The following is a 25,040-nucleotide window of genomic DNA, read 5'->3' as shown; positions in this document are numbered from 1 at the left end:
GAGAGGTCTGGCTTGCTGCAGTCCAATAGGTTGCAAAGAGTCAGACATGACTGAGTGACTGAACAACAACATCAATACTACTGTTGTGCTTGTTACAAAGACTACAAAGACATTCTCAGATTCCAAAAATATAAACAGTACAGACAACATTAATTGTCCACAATATAATTAGAAATAAACACAGAAAACATAAATCTCCTGCCACCTAGGTGAGAAAAAAGCAAAATCATCTTTAACAATTCAAGTTTAAAAGAAAATCTAAATGAAAGCTGAAGAATATGTAGAAAGTAATTATTATCAAAATAGTACATATCAGAATTAACAGGAAAATAGTTAAAGCAGGGATTAGAGGCAAATTCATAGCCCCAAATACTTATATTAATAATCAAGAAAGAATTAAAGTAAATGAATTAAACTTCTAACACAGAAATTTTAAAAAATGTTTAAATCCAGGTAGAAGAAAAAGGGATTTAATAAAATAGAAGTGATAAGTAATGAAGCAAAAATATATGAAACAATAGAACCAATAAATAAATCATAAGCTTTTTTGGATAAAAATAATAAAATAGATGAATTATTAACTAATCACGAAAAAAGAAAGTTTTAGCACATGAAATTTTTTTTAATTTATTTATTTTAATTAGAGGCTGATTACCACAGATGCAGAGGAAATTAGAAGAATCATGGGAGCCTACTTTATTCAATTCCTTTAAAATAAAATTGAGCATCTGATTGGAATTGGTACTTTCTGTGGGGAAATATCATTTAGCAAAAGAAAGGATACAAGGCAGACAAGAACACTGTATTGTTCATTAGCCACTCACCATTTGGATAAAATGATAGAGATTACAGATTTTCCTCAGGAATGGTCTGAGACCTTCCTGAGAGAGAACAATGAAATGAGCATTATGTTTACTCAATATGTTTCTTTTGATTTGATGTTAATGTATTTATTCTTCATCTTTATTAACATGCAGTAACCAGTGATACCTCCCTCCACCCTTTGTTTGCTGAGTATCCTTGTATAAATATACTTGCTGGCATTGTATGTTCCTGCCATAAGAGTAGCAGTGCTATTGATAACACAGCCCCTTCTCCCCCACCCACCACCACCCGAGGAATTTTGAAAAGGAATCTGTGAAATACGTACAAATTCACTCACTGGTATGACTCCAGCATCCCTCTCCCTTATTTCTGTCCTTTCAAAATGTTGCTAGGCAACCAGATAGAAAAATGGCCAAAGCCCTTATAAACAGAAGACATGCTTATGATGTCAGAAAAATAAATGTGGGCTTGTTCACTTGGGCATGCTCACAGACTGCCTGGACTTGCAACATAATTCATTCAGTTTCAATAACTGCAATTGATCTTGAGGTTGGTAAAACACTTGGCTGTAATCTGCCAGTGGAGACATGACTCAAGCCATCTAGGTGTGAGAGGGGATGAATGTTCTGTGGTACATTTGCCCTTGCAAGGGGATGAATGTTCAATGGTTGCTTCTGGGACCAGTCTCTCTGCTTAAGTCTGTGTGGTTCCACTTGCAGTTAGCACAATCTTCATAAAACCTTTTTAGAGCTCACGGTTGTAAACACCCAGTCTTCCTTAGGAACTGCAGCTGCATCACCCCTGGCATTTAATATATCCAGTTGATTTAAAATGGAGCCTGCTTCTGTTGGCTCTGGCATGTGCATGGGGTCTGGTGGCCCAGGCTCTGCTTGCTCTAAGGAACAGCACAGTCTTCCTACCTGGTGTGTGTGCCAGGATCTGCTCATGGTGACAGGTGTTGACGTTCAGCTGCTAATTTCCCCCATTAGAGACAATGTGGTAGGATCAGATGATACAATCTGTTCATCTGAGGCCTGCCCTGCTTTTTCCTGTCTGGAATATATTACTAACTTTATTGAAACAATAAAAGAAGAAATAGCTGCACAAAATGCCCTTTAAATGGTTTTGCTTTACTAGGGGAAAAAAAATCCATAGCAGTCAATTTCTTTTTGTCTATTATAAATTTATTAACAGTGTGTTGTAATTAGGTGCATGGCTTTGCCTTGGAGGACAAATGGTGCTTCTTGAACTGTGACGTTAGTCTGATTGTGGTAAAATGACCCATTTGGTTTTACCAGCTGTGACTTTGGAGGGAGCTGAATGACAGAGGACGCATAAAACTCAACAGATGAAAACATTCTTTGCTCATGCTCCCTATTACTGATTATTTTGTATCCTAAACAAAATGTTCTTTGGGTTTGCTAACTAATGTCTTGGTTATCTGAAGAGTACTGTGTTTAAGTTGATGGGATGTCAGAAAGACAACTGGCTTATTAAATCAGACCCATATTCCTGTATTAATAGGACGTAATTTGCTCTGGCAAAATCTAAAGATACTGTGGTGCCTGATTAACCAAAAGGAATTCCCAAGTGGGGAAGCAGTGGTTGTAATTGTGTTCTTGAGGATCAGGCTGCCTGCACAGGAAGCCTGGCCACACCATTATCAGCTTCTAAGCTGCTCTCACCCTTGGTTTTTTCCTCTCTAAAACAGAACATTGTATAACCTGCTTCAGAGAGTTTATGTGAGAATTAAATTAGTGAATTCTTAGCACAGTGCTTATAATACATAATAAGCTCTCAAGAAATTAAGGATTCCCCAGAAATATTATTAAACAGTGCAGAAAAAGTGATCCAGCTTAAGGCAAAGTCCTGGGCTCCTGAATGGGCTTGAGAGAATGGGAAGGGGGTGAGGAGAGAACAATTATCAGCTCCCCTCCGCCCGTTCCATACAGAGTGCTGGTGACTGTTGAGTTGGAAAGAAGTCCCAGAAGGAAAAGGAGTTCCTCTCTATGACCATGATCCTGGGCATTGTGAACCACCCTGACTTTCACTGATGCCGTTTCTTTTCTGTGCTGGGAGGCATTTTAGAGGCAGAGAGACAGGAAGGAGTAGCAAGAGGTGTCATGCCACCAGACTCTTCACTTTTCAGCTCACACGAAGTTGGAATCATAGAAATGGAAAAATCACAAAAGAGATTAAATCTGTGTCTGTGGTTCTGTCCCCTCACTGATCGTTGCTGAGTCCCTTTTTCTAAGTTTTTATTCTTGTCTGCCTTTTATCCCAAGAAAAGTTTTGGCCAATAAAGGTTTACAATAGGATGCTCCCCAGAATATTCCTATTTCAATAAGGATCTTCTGGGATAGAGAGCAATGAGTCTTAATGAGGAAATTTGATGCACCATGACAAAACAAAATTTTTAAGTGGGCGATGAAGAAGTTTCCATTATCTCTTCATTACCTCTTAAATATATTCAGCAAGTGCTCTTAAAGCAGAGAAGGCTGGACTCATTCAGTTGTTCATGGTTGGAAGTTACCTACGCCAAGCCTGAAATAGAAATTTCTTTTTAAAAAAGTATTTTATTGAAGTATAGTTGATTTACAATATTGTGTTAATTTCTGCTATATAGCAAAATGACTCAGGTATATAGATACGTAGATAGATTTATTTTTTCATATTCTTTTCCATTATGGTTTATAACAGAATTTTGAATATAGTTTCCTGTGCTATACAGTAGGGCTTTGTTGTTTATCCATTCTATATATACCAGTTTGCATCTGCTAACCCCAAACTCCTAATCCTTCTCTCCCCACTGTGAAATAGAAATTTCTTAAAATCTGGCGTTTCATCTTGAAACAAAAACAAAAACACTGTAAAACTCCTAGCCTCTCTCTGTTTCTCTCATTCACTTCTTCCTATGCCAGTTATTAATTTAGTGCCTTTCAGCTCCAAATTTACCCTTCTTTCCCCTGCTTTGTGATACTGGAGTGGACTCAAGCATTTCTCCTTTGCCATATGGTAGAAGAAGGCAATGGCACCCCACTCCAGTACTCTTGCCTGGAAAATCCCATGGACAGAGGAGCCTGGTAGCTTGCAGTCCATGGGGTCGCTAAGAGTCGGACACGACTGAGCGACTTCTCTTTCACTTTCCTGCATCGGAGAAGGAAATGGCAACCCACTCCAGTGTTCTTGCCTGGAGAATCCCAGGGACGGGGGAGCCTGGTGGGCTGCCATCTGTGGGGTCACACAGAGTGGAACACGACTGAAGCAACTTAGCAGCAGCAGCAGCAGCAGAAGTAAAGCTTTGTCAGTAGAGGGCACCAGAAGGCCACTGCCAGAGGAAAGGACCCTCTTCTTGGTTTTAGGGTAGCTTTTCCTTCTTGCTTCTGTGGCCTTTGACTCTCAGTGGCGTTTGGGACACCCAGTGGTGTTCAACCTCCAGTATGTTTTTACCAGAACTCACTAGGCAGCTTCCTGATGAGTCTCAGGCACCAGGCAGGTGGTTTCCTGTTTGCCAGCCCTGGCTTGTCTCACCTCTGAGAACTTCACCCACCATGGACCGCAATCACATCTTTTCCAATGAGATCAGAATCTCAGCCTTGGGGGCAAGGGCTCTTAAAAATTAGTTTCTTCTTTGGAGGTTCTGTTTCATCTAGACATAGTAGCTGCTCCCATATCTGCTCTGCTAGAGTTCTCTTCACCCCTTAGTATCTAATCCACTATTCAGTACAGTTTAGTCACTCAGTCGTGTCCAACTCTTTGCAACCCCATGGACTGCAGCACACCAGGCTTTCCTGTCCATCACCAACACCCAGAGCTTGAGCAAACCAATGTCCATTGAGTTGGTGATGCCAACCAATGATCTCATCCTGTGTTGTCCCCTTCTCCAGCCTTCCATCTTTCCCAGCATCAGAGTCTTTTCAAATAAGTCAGTTCTTCGCATCAGGTGGCCAAAGGATTGGAGTTTCAGCTTCAGCATCAGTCTTTCCAAAGAATATTTGGGACTGATGTCCTTTCGGATTGATTGGTTCGATCTCCTTGCAGTCCAATGGACTCCAAGAGTCTTCTCCAACATCACAGTTCAAAAGCATCAATTCTTCCGCTTTCAGTTTTTCTTTATGGGCCAGCTCTCACATCCTGCATGACTACTGGAAAAATCATAGCTTTGACTATATGGACCTTTGTTGGCAAAGTAATGTCTCTGCTTTTTAATATGCTGTCTAGGTTGGTAATAGCTTTTCTTCTAAGGAACAAGTGTCTTTTAATTTCATGGCTGCAGTGACCATCTGCAGTCATTTTGGAGCCCCCAAAAATAAAGTCTCCCACTGTTTCCACTGTTTCCCCATCTATTTGCAATGAAGTGATAAGACTGGATGCCATGATCTTAGTTTTCTGAATGTTTAATTTTAAACTCTCCTCTTTTCACTTTTATCAAGAGGCTCTTTGGTTCTTCTTTGCTTTCTGCCATAAAGGTGGTGTCATACGCATATCTGAGGTTATTGATGTTTCTCCTGGCAATCTTGATTCCAGCTTGTGTTTCATCCAGCCCAGCATTTCGCATGATGTACTCTGCATGTAAGTTAAATAAGCAGGATGACAATATACAGCCTTGACATACTTCTTTCCTAATTTGAAACCAATCTGTTATTACATGTCTGGTTCTAATTGTTGCTTCTTGATCTCCACACTAATCAGGAGGCAGGTGAGGTGGTGTGGTGTTCCCATATCTTTAAGAATTTTCCACAGTTTGTTGTGATCCACACGGTCAAAGGCATTAATGAAGCAGAAGTAGGTGTTTTTAATAGAATTCTCTTGCTTTTTCTATGATCCAGTGGATGTTGGCAATTTGATCTCTGGTTCCTCTGACTTTTCTAAATCCAGCTTGAACATCTGGAAATTCTTGATTCACATATTAATCTTTATATTAAATTTTCCCCATTCAAATTACTAGTGTTTTTCTTGTCTTCTGATTGGACCCAAATTGATAGAGCCTAGAGGGTCAGAAGTGCTGTATGCAGATGAGGAATGTGCAGAGGCACTGGACGGACGTACAGACCCCAGCTCCGTCCCTCCTTTTCCTTTTGTGAGTCAGCCTGCACTAGAGGATTGTTCTCCAGCCTGCACTCAGCCAAAGCTCTGCCTCTGAGTGAGAGGCCTGTGGTGGCCCAGCCCTGGGCCCAAGACCAGCTAGTTAAGTCTATCTAACTCTGTCTTTCAGTCTTAGAAACAATTTTATGCAGGTAAAAGCCACATTCTCTGAGATCAGCTTTATCAGTACTAAAGGTATCATTTTGGACTCCATCTGCTGACTTTTTCTTGTTTCTCAGTTAGTTCAGAATGCAGGCAGGGAGAAGTCCTACTTTTTATTGTCTGCGCCAATGATTTTTGTTGTTGTTGTTGTTGCATAAAACAATTTAAAATAACTTATTGCCAGAAAAATGGATGCACCAGGAAAGCATAGCATGTCTAGCACATGTTGTTTAGCTTTGCCTGTCCCCTAACCTACTAGCTCATCACTATGACTTTCATCTGACTAGACGTTGTTTTTTCTTAAAATACTAACCTAATTGGAGAGTGATTCTGTATCTCCAAAATGCTTTGACACACCATTAGTGATCCCCTTCAATGAGTACAATCCCACAGAACCCATATAAACAGTCCAGAATTTGAGGATAAGGAAAACATTTAGAAGACAGTGTCATCTGTTTGAAACACATCTCTTTAAAATCATGAATTAATATATCATGCACTTAAAACTGTGCTTTAAAAAAAAAAAAAAAGACTTGTGGCTCACTCTCTGCATAAAGGATCACGGAGGAAATGGGTCATTAGCCAGCTGTTGGGCAAGGTCAAATTCTCTACGCATTGGACTTTAACAGTTGAATATGACGGGGTCGCTGAGTTCTTGTTGAAGGAGCAAACGGAAGAAAGGATGTCAGCAAGTGACCATAGCGGCTCAGACGGTGAGCCACACACCACTTGCATAGCACTTTCTCTTGCCCTTGACTTTTTCTGGCATCTACGTGCATGACTGAGTTGCCTATGTATCCTGTGTGTTTACATAGTGAAAGTACAAATGAGGGAAAGGTACCCCAGTATGCTTTAGAGAGAATGAGAAAATACATTCTGTGAACATTTGAAATGTAGTATAGTGGCTAAAGATTAATAAAGCTCAATAAAACTTTCCATCTCAGGCTTAGGCTTGACATGAGAAACATAATACAATTTTGAGATTCTGAGATGATCTTTGAAACAGATTCTTGCTGAGCTTAAAGTCAGAGGAAATGACCATCTTGTCACTTACTGATGGTAAATGGTTGAAAATGGGTTTATTATGGGCCATGTGATTTGATGTGGTAACTTTACATTTTAAATATTTTAGCTTAACATTGCCAGCAGTGTTATTTAAGGGACAAAATCAAATTAGGTTATTAAGAAGCAGAAAAAAAAAGGAATAAACAAGCTTGAGGTTTAATTACAAATTTTTGCTTTTCTCCTCACTGCTTTTAGTAACTTTGTCAATTAGTGTAGAAAAAATTATCATAGGTGTTAATCATAAAATCTCTACTTTCTTAGACAATGGTGATACAAGGCTGAGATGTGACTTAGACTCATTTAGTTTTTATGACATAATTCAAGACACGCTACCCTTGAATACGGGACCTTGGCGTATTGAATATTTCAAATTGAAGGAATTTGAGAAATGGCATGTGCAGAAAGGACTCTCTGACCATCCTTAGAAGCAGTTTATAAAATCCCCTTGTGAGAGATGCCCTTCCTATACCCAAAAGAAAGAAGCATCCTTACTGCAAAGAACAAGACAGTGGACACAGAGAGGACCTGAGTGAACAGGCCTTGCTAAATTTCCCCAGTTCACCACACTTACTCAAACTCTTTGTCCCATCATGTCTTTCCAAGATTCTCTACTCTTCCACATGCTCAGATTTAACTGTTTCTTTGGATCTTCATTTCCTTATGAAGGCTCCCATGCATGTAAAACTTATATTAAAACATATTTATCTGTTTTTCTCTTGTTGTCTGTCCTTTGCTACAGGAGCCCCAGTTGAGAACTTAAAGGGTGGAGTACTGATGAATGACTACATGAATGAATGCACATAAACATAGATATGTTATAAGTAACCCAAGAAATGATGCCAGGACAAAGTATGACCGTGATCCCCAAAGTAGCAAAAACAAAACAAAAAAATCAAAGTAGCAGGAAAAAAAAAACTAGACAAATATGGAACAGTTCCTTTGGATGTGAGCAAATTCACAGTAAGCAGAGTTTGAGGAACAAAGGAGTCCCCTTAGGTAGTAACTTGAATATTTGGGCTATCTTTGTAGTACCCAGGACCCTGAACATATTTGACTAAAGCTAGCAAATAAATCATCTGACATCAGATAATGTCATTAGTTTAAATCATGATTTATTCCAGTTTTACATGTGGGAAAAAAGTAGCTTAAAAGAAGGAATTTTCTTTAAAATGTCCAACTAAAAAGTGGAAAGCTGCAGCTGCTAAGTTGCATCAGTCGTGTTTGACTCTGTGCGACCCCGTAGACGGCAGCCCACCAGGCTCCCCCATCCCTGGGATTCTCCAGGCAAGAACACTGGAGTGGGTTGCCATTTCCTTCTCCAAAAGTGGAAGGATCAGGTTTCAAATAGGTGTTTCTGTCTCCAATGTCCATACCCCTCACTGTTCCCTGTATTTCATCTCATAGAGAGTCCATTACTTTAAAAGATGAATTAAGAGAACATATATGCAAAAAATGACAGAAAAACAATTAGCAAGCAATATCTCTAGACGGTGTAAAATGAAGTTGTCAAATATTAAAGCACATTCATCAAGAACATACTGAGTTAAGGATTTATCAATAAGACTAAGTTAATTAAGAAAGACTACCTGGAATTTGTCAATTTTGAGGCAGATCCTATATAGGATATATCAACCAGATGGTAAGAGGGGAAAGGTATAAGCTAAGGAGAGAGAGAATAAGTGGAGGAAGATACAAAGATTGAAGTATAATAGTTAATAATCATTAATATATAGTTAAATAAACACAGGAGTGTGCTAAAAAGCTATTCTATTTCCTTACTCATAAAAGCAATAAAGCAAGACATTCGAGAACAATGAACTATTCTGAGAGTATTAACCACAGGGACAGAGCTGCCACTCTTCGCCTACTGCTAGATTCTCTAATGAGGGGGAATGGTTGGGTCTGTGCCCATGTCTCCCCTCAGGATCACCACCTAGCTCCAACCAAAGTGGTTGCTTTTTGTCCTAAGTCATATCTTCCCTGTTCAGAATTATGTTAAAGTTTTTATATTTAATTGTAATACATGATTCCATCTCAATATTAAAAAATTCCCCAGGGATAGAGAAAGCAAAGAGTATAATACCTCTTCCCTGCTGCTGCTGCTAAGTCGCTTCAGTCGTGTCTGACTCTGTATGACCCCACAGACAGCAGCCCACCAGGCTCCCCCATCCCTGGGATTCTCCAGGCAAGAACACTGGAGTGGGTTGCCATTTCCTTCTCCAATGCAGGAAATCGAAAAGTGAAAGTGAAGTCGCTCAGTCGTGTCCAACTCTCAGCAACCCCATGGACTGCAGCCCACCAGGCTCCTCCGTCCACAGGATTTTCCAGGCAGGAGCACTGGAGTGGGTGCCGTCGCCTGCTCTGACTGCCACCCCTAATCCCAGCCTCCTCCTTGTGTCAGTAGGGCTTGTATTCTCTCAGTTTTTTTTTTTCACTTTTAAATATTTGCTATAATATATAATATATATAGTTTTGCTGTACTATAAATTATAATAAATATAAATTTATATTAGTATTTACAATATATTTATAGTTGAGGACTGTAGAAATGGAATCATATGCTACACGTTAAGTGTCCTGGTCCCTACATTCCCATTCAGTAAGACAACTTAAATCCCAGATCAACTTCATACTCAAATAGTATTCCCCAACATGTGCATACAATAGTTTAGCCATTCATTCACTGATGGATATTCAGGCTGTTTTTATTTTTTCCACTGATAGAAGAAGGCTGAAATGGTTTACATATGCCATCATGTGATTTCTAACTTTTAAAAAGTTTCTTAGGTGGTGGACACCTCTTGTCAGTGAACATTTAGGATCCTGCCATATATTTCAAATGCAGAGAGAACAGGTGCTGACTGCCTCATTTTCTCAAAGTGACCAGTGAGCAATTGTAGAGCAGAGGAGAAAGTGACAACCCAAAGGCCTATAGGGTTGTGAAGAATTGTGAAGGTTGTGAAGCACCCCTGGGTTACCGCCTCCTAGAATATGCTGTCAATGGGAACTTTGAGTTATTCAACTCCATCAATGTCAGACCAAGAACGCTACTCCTGAGGTCCCCTCTGCCACTTGCAGGCATCTGCACCCTGGTTCGGACAGTGGATATCTCTGGGTAATTATCTTGAAACACAGGACATAGACCAAGATATATCAAAAATATACATGCAATTCTCCTAAAGAGGAATCATTTAAAAAAATTAATAGCTATAGCTATGTCTTTAAAACCAGAAAAGAGATACATGAAAATGACATAGAAATCAGAAATACAATGCTGTGTGCTACATCCTCAGTAAATGTGAAAGCCTGGTTCAGGCTGGAATGGACTCCACTCATGCAGAATGCTAACTCCACAGTGAGGGCAGCTCCATCAGGGTCAGTCCTTTGAAGGAGGGAGAAGGAGGAGGGAAGAGGTTTTCAAGGACAACACTAGATGGATGGGAAGGTGTCTGGAAAAATTTACTGAGTGCTGCTGTGCTAGGTACTAAAGATACACATGAAGCTTGAGTAGGAGCCTACTAGGGCGACAAATTGGGGAGAGCATTCTAAACTGAAGGTATAGCATGTGCAAAGGCCCCAAGGCATGAAAGAACAGGACTTACTTTAGGAGTTCAAGTTCTGCAAGTACAGTACTGCAGCGCTGGGTGAGAAAGGTAGGTGGTTTGAGATGGGATTGAGTAGATAGGCAGGTGTAGCCATCTGTATATCATGCCAAAGAGTTGACGTTTTATCATGCTGGCAATGTAGGCCTACCATAGAATTTTGAAGAAGAAAATAACAAGGTCATATTTGTATGTTATAAAGAAGTTCTAGCTTCCAAGTACAAGATGGATTAGAGGGAGATGAATACAGAGGGAGAAAGGAAAATAAGGAGACTATGGAGTAGGCTGATGGAGATAAGTGACTGAACTAGGCCATGAAAGAGGGAATGGGGTGACGAGAAAGGAATCTAGGAAGCAGAATTGATAGATGTTGGTGCTTGACTGATGTATTAGTTTTCTATTACTGTCATAACAAATTTGTTAGAAATCTGACATGGATCTCACTGCGCTAAAATCAGGGTGTCAGCAGGGCTGCATCCCTTTCTGGAGGCCCCAGGGGAGAATTGATTTCCTTGTTCATTCAGGTCATTAGCAGAATTCAGTTTCTTGTATTTGCAGAATTGAGATCCCCATGTATTTGCTGGGTAGCAGCTGAGTCCCATTCCCATCTTCCAGAGGCCACCTGCAGTCCTTAGCTTGTGGCTCTCTTTCCTAATCTTCAAAGCCAACAGTGGCAAGTAGAGTACCTTTCACATTTCGATTCTTTCCTACCTCTTCTTTCTTTCTACCTCTCTTTTATGCTTTAAGGGAGCTGAGATTAAATTAAGTTCATCCAGATAATCCAAGGTAATCTTCCATCTCCAGGTTCTTAACTGTAATCATCAGCAAAGTCCCTTTTGCCATAGAAGGTAACATGTTCATAGGTACCAGGCACTGGAATGTGGACTTCTTTAATAAGGGGAGCCCTTATTCTGTTTTTTTAGATTGGATGTAGGGAAAGTGGAGAGCACTGAACTCAAGTTTCTGACTTCAACTACCAGGTAGAATGCAGATTTAGGAGAAGATGATGGGTTTAATTTTGAACATGCTGACTCTAAGGTGACCCTATGAAATCAAAATGGAACATCTAATAAATAGTTGAGTGCACCAGTGAAAAGGGGGAGGAAAAACCAAGGCAGGAGATAAAGATGAGAAAGCTGCTAATGTATAGTGAGCCCTCAGTGAATGTTTAGAATAGGAGGAGAAGACAGCTGAGAACAGAATGCTGGGACCAATATAGTGTAGTTGCACCAAAGGGAGAAGGACTCACAAAAGGAACTGAAGGAAAACCTACGTCCCATCATGGGGTCTGGGATGTTTGTAGCTTATTTCTTTTTTTATCCTTACCTGGGCTGCTTTCTCCTCATTCCCTGGTTTCTTGACTATTCCTAGTGTCTGCTTCCCAAAACCGGTTTGTATATTGTACTCTCCTGTCATCATGGATCTTTCCTCTTTAGATCCCATTACTAAACTGCCTGTTGTTTGTTTGTTTTTGTTCTGTTTCTGTTCAAGGTGGAAAAAAAAGGAGGGGGGAGGAAACCTTCTAAAGAGAATCAGATTGACCCAGTTTATAATTTTGAGTCATGCTTTGGCACAGGGCACTAGATGAAATTTGGATTGGTTATCCTGAGATTGGGTGCCCCCCTTCATCCAATCAGCTGCTTCTCTATTTCAGGAACTAAAATGAATTCAATCTGACTGTTCAGCAAATCATTTTGTTCCACAGAGGCTTTCAGGGAAGAAGGTTAACTCTGTCTCCGTCGTATTTGCTAGATCTAAGATTATGATGTCAAAAATGGGCATCACCCCTTGCTGCTAGCCTCAGGTAGCTCTAATGCTGTCTGTATGCAGGGATCATTTTGTAGAAATTGAATTTGGAGTCCAAATCACAGGAATAAAATCCAGGCAGGGAAACCTCAAATCAAATATAGTCATTTTCCTTTACTGACTAATCTCTTTTCTACATTGCCTTGGTATATTTATAAATATTATCCAAATGAGAACTTGTTATTCAGATTCATGGGCCTTTCAACCACTCAGCATTCAAACATCCTACAGGCTCTCAGCATCCATACACATATGTGAGTGATGCCTGCTGATCTCAGCTATGCTCTGACACTCTTATCACAAGGAACATGAAGCATTTCTCCTTGTGTTGAGAGACCCTTTTGGGCAGGGTTGCAGCTTTCATCTGTAGTGTTTAGAGGAGCCAAAAAGGCACAACTATTATTATTTGGTGCTCTTCCTGCGTATCAGGAGAAAGAGAATTTATATTGCCAATGCAAACAAAGTACTGTAAAGCCTTCAAATTCCTTTTAGTTTTCATTATGCTCAGAGAGTAATCTTTCACAAAACCTCAATTTAATGAACCTAAGTATGATGGATGGACTCCAGGAAAGGTGGGGCATCTACAAGGTCAAATGAGCTTTTCTAAAACTAAATTCCTATGATGTCAAGCTCAGAGAAAGTGTTTCCTTGTGTGGGGTTCATGTGAGGCCATCATAGGTTGGTGGGTGGTAGTGGTGGTTTAGTTGCTAAGTCATGTCCAACTCTTGTGACCTCATGGACTGCAGCCTGCCAGGCTTTTCTGACCGTGGGATTCTCCAGGCAAGAATACTGGAGTGGGTTGCTATTTCCTTCTCCAGGGGATCTTTATGACCCAGGAATCAAACCCGGGTCTCCTGTATTGCAGACAGAGTCTTTACCAACTGAGCTATGAGGGGTTGGTAGTAGCCTGGGTGAATGGTGATCTGCTGTTTTCCTCTGTGTCCTGCTGCAGAGGTTCAGGCCAACATGTAAACAGTAACCCCTGCTCATAGTTCCTGCTGAGGGACAGACTGGAAACAGGAAGGGACAGTGTTCTTCACACCAGCATGGACACTTCCATCCATTTATCCAGTTGTCTCTCGCGAGGTCACTCTCTAATTGTGACAGAGGTTTGTCCCTCCACGCTTGACTGGCCAAGGTCAAGCCTGCTAGGGTTTAATCAAGTGTGCCTACAAGTGACTTATTGGTCACAGTTAATGGCTTTAGAGGTGGATGAAGTCTATTGGACAGTGAATTGCTTGAGCAGCTCTTCTCTGTGGAACTGACCTCCCTGAGAGCAGAATAAGCAGGAAACCTGAGCAGAATTAGGGAAGTCTGAGCTGTGGAAAGGGCTGTAGAGATGATCTAGAGTAAACTGCTCACTAAGAGCTGCTCCCCTGAGGTGAACTGGAAGGACATGTGGATGTATAATCTCAAATAGCTAGAGTCAGTAAGAATAGTTCAGCCAAGTTGGTATTAAAGCAGAAGTTATGTGATGGTATTTTTATTATGTAAAGAAGCCCAGGGAAAGTTGAAGGCAAATATTGTTAAATGAATGAGATAGAGGCAGTCTCCAAAATAACTGAAGGGCAACTTTTCAATGGCTACTCTTTCTAGCGGGGTACACAGGTAATTTTCCTTTAGGTTTCTGAATCAGAAGATCTGAAGAGTAATTAAATTCTTATGTAGAACAGGGAAATCATATAGTTTCTTTCATCATTCTTCCTTTCCCACCTTATCCTTCCCGCCTACCCTCTCTCCAGATCTGAAAGAATCATATAGTCTAGCCTCAAAAGATTACTCATGTTCTTTGAACTAACCAGACTTTTTACACTTCTGTAACGTGGTACATCTTATTTCCTAAAACTGAGATAGCTTTCCTGTCATCTATCTTAAAAAACTCCAACCAATTTTCAAGGGTTAGCTGAAGTTCATTTTCTTTTTAAAGTCTTCTGGAACTCCCCAGATTGGATAAGTTGCTGCTTTATTATGCTTCCACATATCTTTGTGCTTGTGATATACTTACAAAATTATGTTATAATCATATAATGGAGTAATCCTCTGAATCCAGCTCAATTAGAATTAATTACATAAAACAGTGGCTTAAAGAACATGGAAGTTTATTTCTCTGTCCTGTTAAGGAAGACTAGGCAGAAGCAATCTAGAGCTTGTATGGCAGCTTTAAAATGTCATCATGAATCCAACGTCCTGTCTGTCTTCTTTGCCATGAAAGTGAAGTCGCTCAGTCATGTCTGACTCTTTGTGACCCCATGGACTATAGCCCCCCAGTCTCCTCCATCCATGGGACTTTCCAGGCAAGAATACTGGAGTGGGTTGCCATTTCCTTCTCCAGGGGATCTTCCTAACCCAGGGGTTGAACTAGGGTCTCCTGCATTGCAAGCAGACTCTTTACCATCTGAGCCACCAGGGAATCCCTCTTCTTTGCCATACTCAGCTCAAAGCTCACATTTTCATTTCACATACAAAATGGCTGCTCATGGTACAGTCATAACATCCATGTTCCAAGAAGCAGAAAGGGGGAAGAAAAAAGATAGCATGTCTGTCCTTTTTAAAGAAGACTTTCTAGAAATATCATAGAACAATTTCAGTAGTATATAATTTGGCCAGAACTCAGCCACGTGGCCATATCTAGCTGCACAAAACTCAGGAAAAATATATATGGCAGCATTGTATCAGAATAAAAATTGTATTAGAAGAGGTGAGAAAAGGAAGGGTACTGAGAAGCAGCTTACTATCACATTATCAGATACATTTTTTATTTCTGATCATTCATGCTGCTCCCCCTTCCTTTGCCGATGGAAGCTGAGCAAACTATGGCTTTAGGAAGCAATCAGAACCCATGTGAAAACAAAGGTATATAATGGGTTTAAGATTTATAGTCAGAGTTCAGGTGTGCAGAAGTGTAACTTTCTTCATTTTCTGAACTTGACTTGCCCATAAGCCCCTATTTCCATTTACCACTAGAAAAAACATTCTTTTTTTAAAAAAAATATAAATGCATTTATTTTAATTGGAGGCTAATTACTTTACAATATTGTATTGGTTTCTCCATACATCAACATGAATCCGCCACGGGTGTATACGTGTTCTCCATCCTGAACCCCCCTCCCACCTCCCTCCCCATATCATCCCTCTGGGTCATCCCAGTGCACCAGCCCCGAGCATCCTGTATCATGCATCAAACCTGGACTGGTGATTCGTTTCACATATGATATTATACATGTTTCAATGCCATTCTCCCAAATCATCCCACCCTCGCCCTCTCCCAGAGTCCAAAAGACTGTTCTATACATCTGTGTCTCTTTTGCTATCTTGCATACAGGGTTATCGTTACCATCTTTCTAAATTCCATATATATGCATTAGTATACTGTATTGGTGCTTTTCTTTCTGGCTTACTTCACTCTGTATAATAGGTTCCAGTTTCATCCACCTCATTAGAACTGATTCAAATGTATTCTTTTTAATGGCTAAGTAATACTCCATTGTGTATATGTACCACAGCTTTCTTATCCATTCATCTGCTGATGGACATCTAGGTTGCTTCCATGTCCTGGCTATTGTAAACAGTGCTGCAATGAACATTGGGGTACATGTGTCTCTTTCCCTTCTGGTTTCCTCGGTGTGTATGCCCAGCAGTGGGATTGTTGGGTCATATGGCAGTTCTATTTCCAGTTTTTTAAGGAATATCCACACTGTTCTCCATAGTGGCTGTGCTAGTTTGCATTCCCACCAAGAATGTAAGAGGGTTCCCTTTTCTCCACACCCTCTCCAGCATTTATTGCTAGAAAAAAACATTCTTATCAGTTAAAGGTAATGTCACTTCTGTTTTAAAATTGATCCTCTTTGGGTAAATATTCAGCCAAATGCAGGGTTTTGACATTTTCCTTTTCCTGCCTTCTCACCAGGAAGTGGTCTGGTTCCCAGAGTCTTTCTGCAGTTCTCTAGTTCTCTTGGGACCTCCAGTACTTAGGTGTACACCTAACTCCAGTTGCATTAGGTGTCTGTCCTCTTCACTACCCGGGAACTTCTCAGGGTCTGGAACCTTGTCTTAGCTGTTTTGCTTTCTCCGGTGCCTATTGTCAAGGTTGACATATAGGAAAAATTTTTAAAAATGTGACCAGTGAATTTATAAGTATACTTTAAATGCATCATGTAATTAATTCAAATGGATCATAATAATCTGAAAATCCTGTAAAATTAAAAGTCTTCTCTCAAGCTCATAGCACTTGGCTTATAACTTTCTTATGGCACCAATAATACTCAGCTCTCAGTTATAGTGGCTATGTGCTTGCCTCACCGTTCAATAGTGTCCACTCCCTGAGGAATATTCCCGATCTGTGTAACCCTCAGAGGTCCCGCAGAAAGCTGTGGACATAGTAGGCCTTCAGTCAATGGAAATGAGCTGCGAAACGAATAGGGATTGGCACTTTATAATTTACCACTGATAAATGACTCCTACCCAGAAATAAATAGGCCTAGATTTTATCAGAGCTGTTTAGAACAATATCAGGAAAGATAAGTTGATATTTTGCTTTTAACAAAACAATTTTTTTGTAAGAAAAATGTTTTTGTTTTTCAGAAATCCTCCACCTACTTTACTTCATCCGGAAAAATGGTGTGAAGAATTCAACCACTTCATTTCACAGTGAGTATTTCTTCCACGAAAAATTGTTCATCCAGCAAGGCCTTGGACAGTGATTGGAGAAATCCAAGCTGTGGAATTGATTTGGCGTTAGATGTTGTTATGCCTTCTAGCGCATCATGGCACAGAATTTGTTCTGGTAAATGATAGACAGTGCTTCTGCAGATTTGAAAAATACGGAATTCCATTTGACTCTTGGTTATAATCAGACCTCCTGATCATATGTGTCACATTTTCTGACTACTCTGTCCTGGGGAAAATATTGCCAAAGTGTCTTGTTTAATAAGAGAGGGGACTCCATATAAATATCTGACACTCACACTTGAGCCAGAGGGGAGACAGAAGATGGCAGCCTTCAGCAGAGATTTTGCAGCTTGGAATTTAGGCTTTGCTTTAGGACCTGTGGTCTAGGAGCAGGGCTCCAGCTTCTAAGATGATTGAGAGGCAAAGTGAGATCTTGGGCCTGAGGCACCAAGGTGAGAAGCCCCAGCCAGGGCTCAGAGTGTGGAGAACAAGATGAAAACCCAATTGACGGATAATGTACCTGGTGGGAACTGTATTACCAGGAACTAGGCAGTATTGCATGGGATGGGAATACCAGACCACCTGACCTGCCTCTTGAGAAACCTGTATGCAGGTCAGGAAGCAACAGTTAGAACTGGACATGGAACAACAGACTGCTTCCAAATAGGAAAAGGAGTACGTCAAGGCCGTATATTGTCACCCTGCTTATTTAACTTATATGCAGAGTACATCATGAGAAACACTGGGCTGGAAGAAGCACAAGCTGGAATAAAGATTGCCGGGAGAAATCTCAATAACCTCAGATATGCAGATGACACCACCCTTATGGCAGAAAGTGAAGAGGAACTAAAAAGCCTCTTGATAAGAGTGAAAGAGGAGAGTGAAAAAGCTGGCTTAAAGCTCAACATTCAGAAAACGAAGATCATGGCATCTGGTCCCATCACTTCATGGGAAATAGATGGGGAAACAGTGGAAACAGTGTCAGACTTTATTTTTTTGGGCTCCAAAATCACTGCAGATGGTGACTGCAGCCATGAAATTAAAAGATGCTTACTCCTTGGAAGAAAGGTTATGACCAACCTAGATAGCATATTGAAAAGCAGAGACATTACTTTACCAACAAAGGTCCATCTAGTTAAGGCTATGGTTTCTCCAGTGGTCATGTATGGATGTGAGAGTTGGACTGTGAAGAAAGCTGAGTGCCGAAGAATTGATGCTTTTGAACTGTGGTGTTGGAGAAGACTCTTGAGAGTCCCTTGGACTGCAAGGAGATCCAACCAGTCCATTCTGAAGGAGATCAGCCCTGGGATTTCTTTGGAAGGAATGATGCTAAAGGTGAAACTCCAGTACTTTGGCCACCTCATGCGAAGAGTTGACTCATTGGAAAAGACTCTGATGCTGGGAGGGATTGGGAGCAAGAGGACAAGAGGACGACAGAGGATGAGATGGCTGGATGGCATCACTGACTCGATGGACGTGAGTCTGAGTGAACTCCGGGAGTTGGTGATGGACAGGGAGGCCTGCTGTGATTCATGGAGTCGCAAAGAGTCAGACACGACTGAGCAACTGAACTGAACTGAACTGACTGAAGACAGGAGCAGAACCAACAGTAGCACCAATAGGGTGGGGACTGAGTGCTGTCGCCTGACAGAGAAACCACACTAGTCCTGAATCTGGGGAAGGTGCTCAGTGTTGGAGGGGTCTATGTAAAGCGGCCTGGTGAACTGTGGGGGGCAGGAATCTAGACAAGGCGATTATAAGCTATAGCGGTGCCCTCAGCATCGAGTGTATCAAACAAGGGGCTCAAGAGTAATGGAAGGAGAAAAGACGTGACCAAAATAGCTGATAAACAGGAAGAAGGAAAGGGTCAACACAAATTTCTCTAACTTATGCCTGTGTGCAGACTTAGCTTCCACAAAGACAGTGCAAGTAAGCAAGCTGGGTTTCTTGATCGCCTTACTTAAGCACAGTACAATCCCTTGTTCACAATTCCAAAACCCAAAGAGCTCTGAAAAATAGAAGGTTTTTTTTGTATTTGAGTCATTTAGCTGCAAGCCCTGACCTTATGTGAACTGATTTGGTGGCAACACATGACCTAAACTGAAGTGAGGCTACTTATAGCCATTATTTGTCCTACTCAGTGTGAATATTCATGTGAATTGCTGCAGATATATTAATGTGTTTGATTACAGTGTGCTGCCCCAGATCCTGCTGGGATGTTATATAACATACAGTAAATGCACTGATTTACTTTTCTACCGTTTGATAAAATTCTGAATTCTAAAACATATTTGGCCCCAAGGGTTTTGTATAAAGAGCTGTGAACCTGTATTTCATTTTCATTTCAAATACAGCATAATTCAAGGTCCCTGAAATTGTTTGTCCAGTCAATCCCTGCTAGCTTTTTGCTATCATCCTCAGAAGAGAGGAAGGGTAAAGAGCTCCAAGAATTCCACAACTCTAAGGATGGCTGTGTTGGAATGTGACCGTGAAATTCAGGGCCGGGGATGGAGGACATTTTCTTGTCCCTCTGGTCCCCACTCTGATGTTTCTGCAGTGACTGCAGAATGCAAAAGCAGCCGCAAGTCAAGGGTGGTGATAGTGGGCAGTGTTGAGAGGAACAACAGATATAGCAGGAGGGATGATGCTCTCAGAGAAGCAGAGGAAGAGCCACTTCCTGATATTTGGAAGCCAAACGAAGAGGTGGAAGGCACTGGAGAGCTACAGACATCCTGGTGGCTGGAAACACATTTCAGATGACCCCAGAGAAAGAAACCCAGGGGTTAGGGTTCTCGTGATTTTGCTGGCAAAAGCTGACTCCAGAGTTTTTCTTTTCATTCCATTGCTTCACACAGATGCCCTTGACTGACCTTCTCAAAGCCGTTGACCTAGAAAACCACATCACATACTCACAAATACGCTTTCCTATACCAAACACTGCTGCTGCTAAGTCACTTCAGTAGTGTCGAACTCTGTTCGACCCCATAGACAGCAGCATGCCTCTAAAATGTGACTTGACTTACTCACCAAAGTTTTGGCTTCAAGAGTATGTTTGCGTTCTTAAAGTAAGCACAGTATTTAATGGATAGATGTGGGAATAAAGGTACGTAATTGATGATAGGGTTGTGGCTTTCAGGATTAAATATAGTATAGAAATCCCCCTCTACTATTGATTTTTCTTTATGGCAGATCCCGTTATATTCCCATTTAAATCTGGTTAAGTTTTCCCCAACTCTGAGATTTCTATATGTGCTCATTCTGAGTTGCTTTAGACTTAGAAAAATGTTGGTACTAGAATGGAGGACTCAACACAGAAAACAGTGCCTTTAGTATGCATCCGTCAGCTACATAGCAAAAGCATCTTATTGAAATGGCAGAGGAGAGAGAGTCTGAAAAGGTTCTAAAGAACCAGTGAAGGTAAAGAGAAATTAAGTGATAGTGTGCTTTATTACTAATTTAAGATATGGAAAAATGTCATCAGTATTATCTTTATTTAATGACTTGTCCTTACTGGTATTATTAGTGAAAATATTATATGTTATAGGTGTTCATAGATTCTTTCCTGACCTCAGTCCCTCAATTCTATTTTCCCCATAACATCTGAGATTTTTTTAACCATGAATTTTCCTTTTACAAAATTTTTAGAAATATTACTGTCAAGATTAGGAACAATTATTGTATTTTATATCTTTAGGTAGAAAACTATTTACTATTCCAAAGTATTACCCTTTGGTTATTAGGAACCAGCCTACCAAATGCAATTTTAATTTTCTATTTCATTCTATTTATTCAAATCTCTAATTAAATGTAAACAAAGATACTCACTGGGTTAGAAATGTCTATTTAAAGAGAGAGCCTTACCTTACTCATCTTGGGAAGGAAAAGGGAAAACTATGAAGGATTAAGATCTTCAGATCATAAACTTTTCATTATTGCTGAAACTGAGGTGGGAAGAGGGTTATCTGGTAAATTTTTTTAGCCTGAATTATCTAGATAATTTCTTCAACTTCCATTGTGGATGGAGCCACGATGCCTTGATTTAAAGTAAACTAAACTAGTTCTTTCTAAAGAATAAATAGGACTAGAAAAATATAACAGTTTTAAAATCTTTAATACCTGGTTCTCATGTAACTGCTGAGCCATATCAGCGTCAATTCAATAATGATGGTCCATGATGGTCACCATTCATCAAAGGACCTCATGGCTTCTCATTGTTGCTGCAGGGATCTGAAGGAATTGGTCAGGCTGCAGCCCAGTGATCACAGCTATGTAGACAGGGGACTCTGTGTGTGTGTATGTGTGTGTGTGTGTGTGAAAGAGAGCAAGTGCAGTTAAGTGCAGGGGTGGGAGCAGAGGCAGGCTATAAGTGCCAGGAAGTAGCTTAGTGTTTTTAGATGTGTTTCCAGCATTCTTCTTAATTTGGAGACAGTAGAAGAGATTTTACATTCTGAAATCCTATTAGTAAACCTATTTTGAGGGTTAAAAAAAAAGAAAGGAAACATCAGCCTGTTTGGTTTTGAACCTTTGGTCGTTAGTGATAATTGACTCATTTATGTGTGTTAGCTAAGCATTTGCCAAACCATGACTCCTGACAGCTTAGTTATGATAAATTAAACATGATGCTCACATAAATTCTGCACTGCTTTTTATCCAGATGCTAGGACCCTGCCTGATGTTTTTTGTCACCTTTGTAATGTGCAGTTGGCTTTGTAGCGATTTCATTATCAGCCCTTTACCCTTTGGCTAAAGCTATTTGCATAACAAGGTTATCTGGTTGAAGTCCCAGACAGATTTCTATTTTGTCTGGAAGCTCCATTCAGAAGTAGCCTTTTGATAAAATGACAACATTTTTCCTTTACCAGGTTCTCTTTGGTTCTAAAGGACGTCACTTCTCTTTTTAGTTCAAACCAATGTCAGGTCTTTGGACTAATCTACAAAAATTCTTTACCAACCTTTGGTCAAAAGGTATCTGTGAGCTGTGCTTTTTCATTTTGCCTCTGAAACTTTTGGGGTGTTATTAGAAATTAGATTTAGGACTTCATCATCAATGTCTTTTGAGCTGATGAGTGAGACAATAAAGATGGATTTCTCTTAGTCAAGGGCAAATCCACCAAGAGTACTATGACTGTTCAGCTTCAGACTCATTGATGACTTGAACCACATGATTGCCCACGCACGCACCTCTTTCCAGGGCTGGCTGGCTTGAGCAGCTAAGCGTGCAGGTGGTTTCCCAGAGTGAGCATCGTGGTCATGCCTGCCATGTGGTTATGAAATGTTGAGGCAACCTTTCCTATCCCTGCAAATGACATTCACATGGCTATAAACGGTTGCACTGAATGTTAACAAGGTGAGATCACTCTGAGCTACAAAACTACTAAAACAAATGGGCATTTACATAAATTTATTCCTTAAAAATTGAAACTCAGACCTGGAACATCTGCTTTTCTCTAGGCCTGAATGTTTGTAAAGGTAATCATTTTGGAATGGTTAATTTCTTGATATTGATTGTACTCCCTCCAAGGCAACAATTCTCAGCCCTTCGCCATTCTCCATTTTGCATTTCAAGGCAGCTTAATTCCACATGGCTTTATAGTATCAGTGAACAGCACTCTTGGAATGATAAATATCCTAACTCAGAGACTGATAAGGTTCCATAAATATTCTTGGCTTTTTAAGTCCTGATGGATTCTCAGGTGGCTACGCACAGGGTTAATACCGCCTGAGTAGAAGGATACAATAACCTTTATTTATATTACTTCACGAATTGGTAATTTTAATTAAAATGAGCAGTGGTATCTCTGGTGACAGACTCTTTCCATGTTAGATTTATTTAGCCAATGATTAGCATTATGGTTTCTTGAATTAATTAGCATCTCTTGAGCTATAGGGAATTAGTGAATTAATAAAAACTGATGGAGAAGTTAAAAAAATTCTAATTTAAAAAACTCCCAATTCTCCTGTCCTCTCTAAACATATTGATCAATATATTTATAAATGCAACCCAACTTCTTTCTCATTTAGAAAAACTGAGATTTTATTTTTCCCCTTCATGAGAAGAATAAAGCTGTGTGTTTCAAGGTTATATCTCCCTGAAGAGCATCTAATTTTGATTACCTAATAGATCATCTAAAAACACCAAGAGCCCAATTCAATCTCACTTATACTCCACCTGTAAACTCAGCTGATAAAATCTGCTTTTCTCATGGTATAAACCTTAGTGTGGATTGAAGTTTCAAACACAGTGTAATATCTGCACATACCTTAAATATACTGTTGTCCTGGGAACTGTGGCAATGAGGAGTTCAGCCTAATCCAAAATAAGCAAATGGCATAGTAAAGTAGGTGCCCCAGACTCTTGTCAGAATATTCTGTTTATTTCCCAACAAATGCATTTAGAACTTGTAAGAGACCAAGTCTGTAGCATATATCATAGATTTCATATTAGTGCTTGTGGCATATTATGTTAAGTGACTTTTATTTTAATTTTTTAATTAATTTTTTGGAGTATAGTTTCTTTGTAATGCTGTGTTAGTTTCTACTGTACAGCAAACTGATTCAGTTTTATATATATATATATATATATATCATATATAGCTCTTATTCATGCCAGTGATTCAGTTTTATATATATATATATATATATATGAAAGAGTACATATACTCTTTCTTAGATTACCTTCCCATTTAGGTCACCACACAGCACTGAGGAGAGGTCCCCGTGCTATGCAGTATGTTCTCATCCATTGTCCATTTTATGTAAGGTAGTGTATATGTATCAATTTCAGTCTCCGAATCCATCCCACCCCTTACCTTCTCTCTTGGTAACCATAAGTTTGTTTTCTACATCTGTGACTCTATTTCTGCTTTGCGAATAAGTTCATCTGTACTATTTTTCTAGATCCACATATAAGCGATACTATGCAATATTTGTCTTTCTCTTTCAGACTTACTTCACTGTATATGACAATCTCGAGGTCCATACATGTTGCTGCAAATGGCATTATTTCATTCCTTTTTATGGCTGAGTATATATGTATGTGTGTGTATAGACACACACACACACACACACTGCATCTCTTTTATCCATTCCCCTGCTGATGGATATTTAGGTTGTTTCCATGTCCTGGCTATTGTAAATAGTGCCACAGTGAACATCCAGGTACATGCATCCTTTCAAATTATGGCTTTCTTCAGATATATGTCCAGGTGTGGGATTGATCCAGCAATATTTTTAGTTTCATAAGGAAACTCCATACTGTTCTCCATAGTGATTATACTAATTTACATTCCCACCAACAGTGTAAGAGGATTCCCTTTTGTCCACGCTGTCTCCAGCATTTATTGTTTGTAGATTTTTTTGATGTTAGATGACTTTTAGATAAGGTTAGTCTGAATTTACCTTCTATACCATTTATTCAAAAAAAGAAAACACATGCTTGAGTTTCATAGCATACATCAAAAAGAATCTGCAGTTGAAATAGACAAGTGATAGTCGGCGGTGAGCTGTGCGCATGGGCTAGGGGTGGAGAGATGGTGGCATGGCTTATACATCTGTCCATGTCCTCTCATTCTCAGCCCTTCCCCAAGTGCAGCTGGGCTCATCATCAAGACGAGGCAGCCATGGGAGAGCAGTGTGTGCTATCCAGAAGCGTCACTTAATAGCTCTGTAACCCTGGGGAAAGTATTTAACCTCCCTGATCCTTGGTATTCTGTTGTCAAATTGGGGCTGAGAATACCTGTCTCAGAAGGTTACTGTAAGGGTGACATTGTATAATGTATATGTAGATCCTGGAAGGTAATTATAATAATAACTAACACATATAGCTCT

At 40.1% G+C, this 25,040-nt stretch overlaps 1 protein-coding gene across 1 annotated transcript in view; it reads left to right on the top strand.

Annotated features, from left to right (window-relative positions):
* Positions 1-25,040, top strand: part of MYO3B (myosin IIIB) — a 559,309-nt gene that overhangs the window by 225,958 nt on the left and 308,311 nt on the right. Inside the window, 1 exon segment of the mRNA XM_055572295.1 lies at positions 17,127-17,192. Within this exon segment, the coding sequence (XP_055428270.1) occupies positions 17,127-17,192 (66 nt within the window).

Source organism: Bubalus kerabau, chromosome 3 (assembly GCF_029407905.1).
Source record: "Bubalus kerabau isolate K-KA32 ecotype Philippines breed swamp buffalo chromosome 3, PCC_UOA_SB_1v2, whole genome shotgun sequence".
Classification (NCBI taxonomy): Eukaryota; Metazoa; Chordata; class Mammalia; order Artiodactyla; family Bovidae; genus Bubalus; species Bubalus kerabau.
The sequence above is the reverse complement of the archived record's forward strand: the minus strand, read 5'-3'. Positions and strand labels throughout refer to the sequence as shown.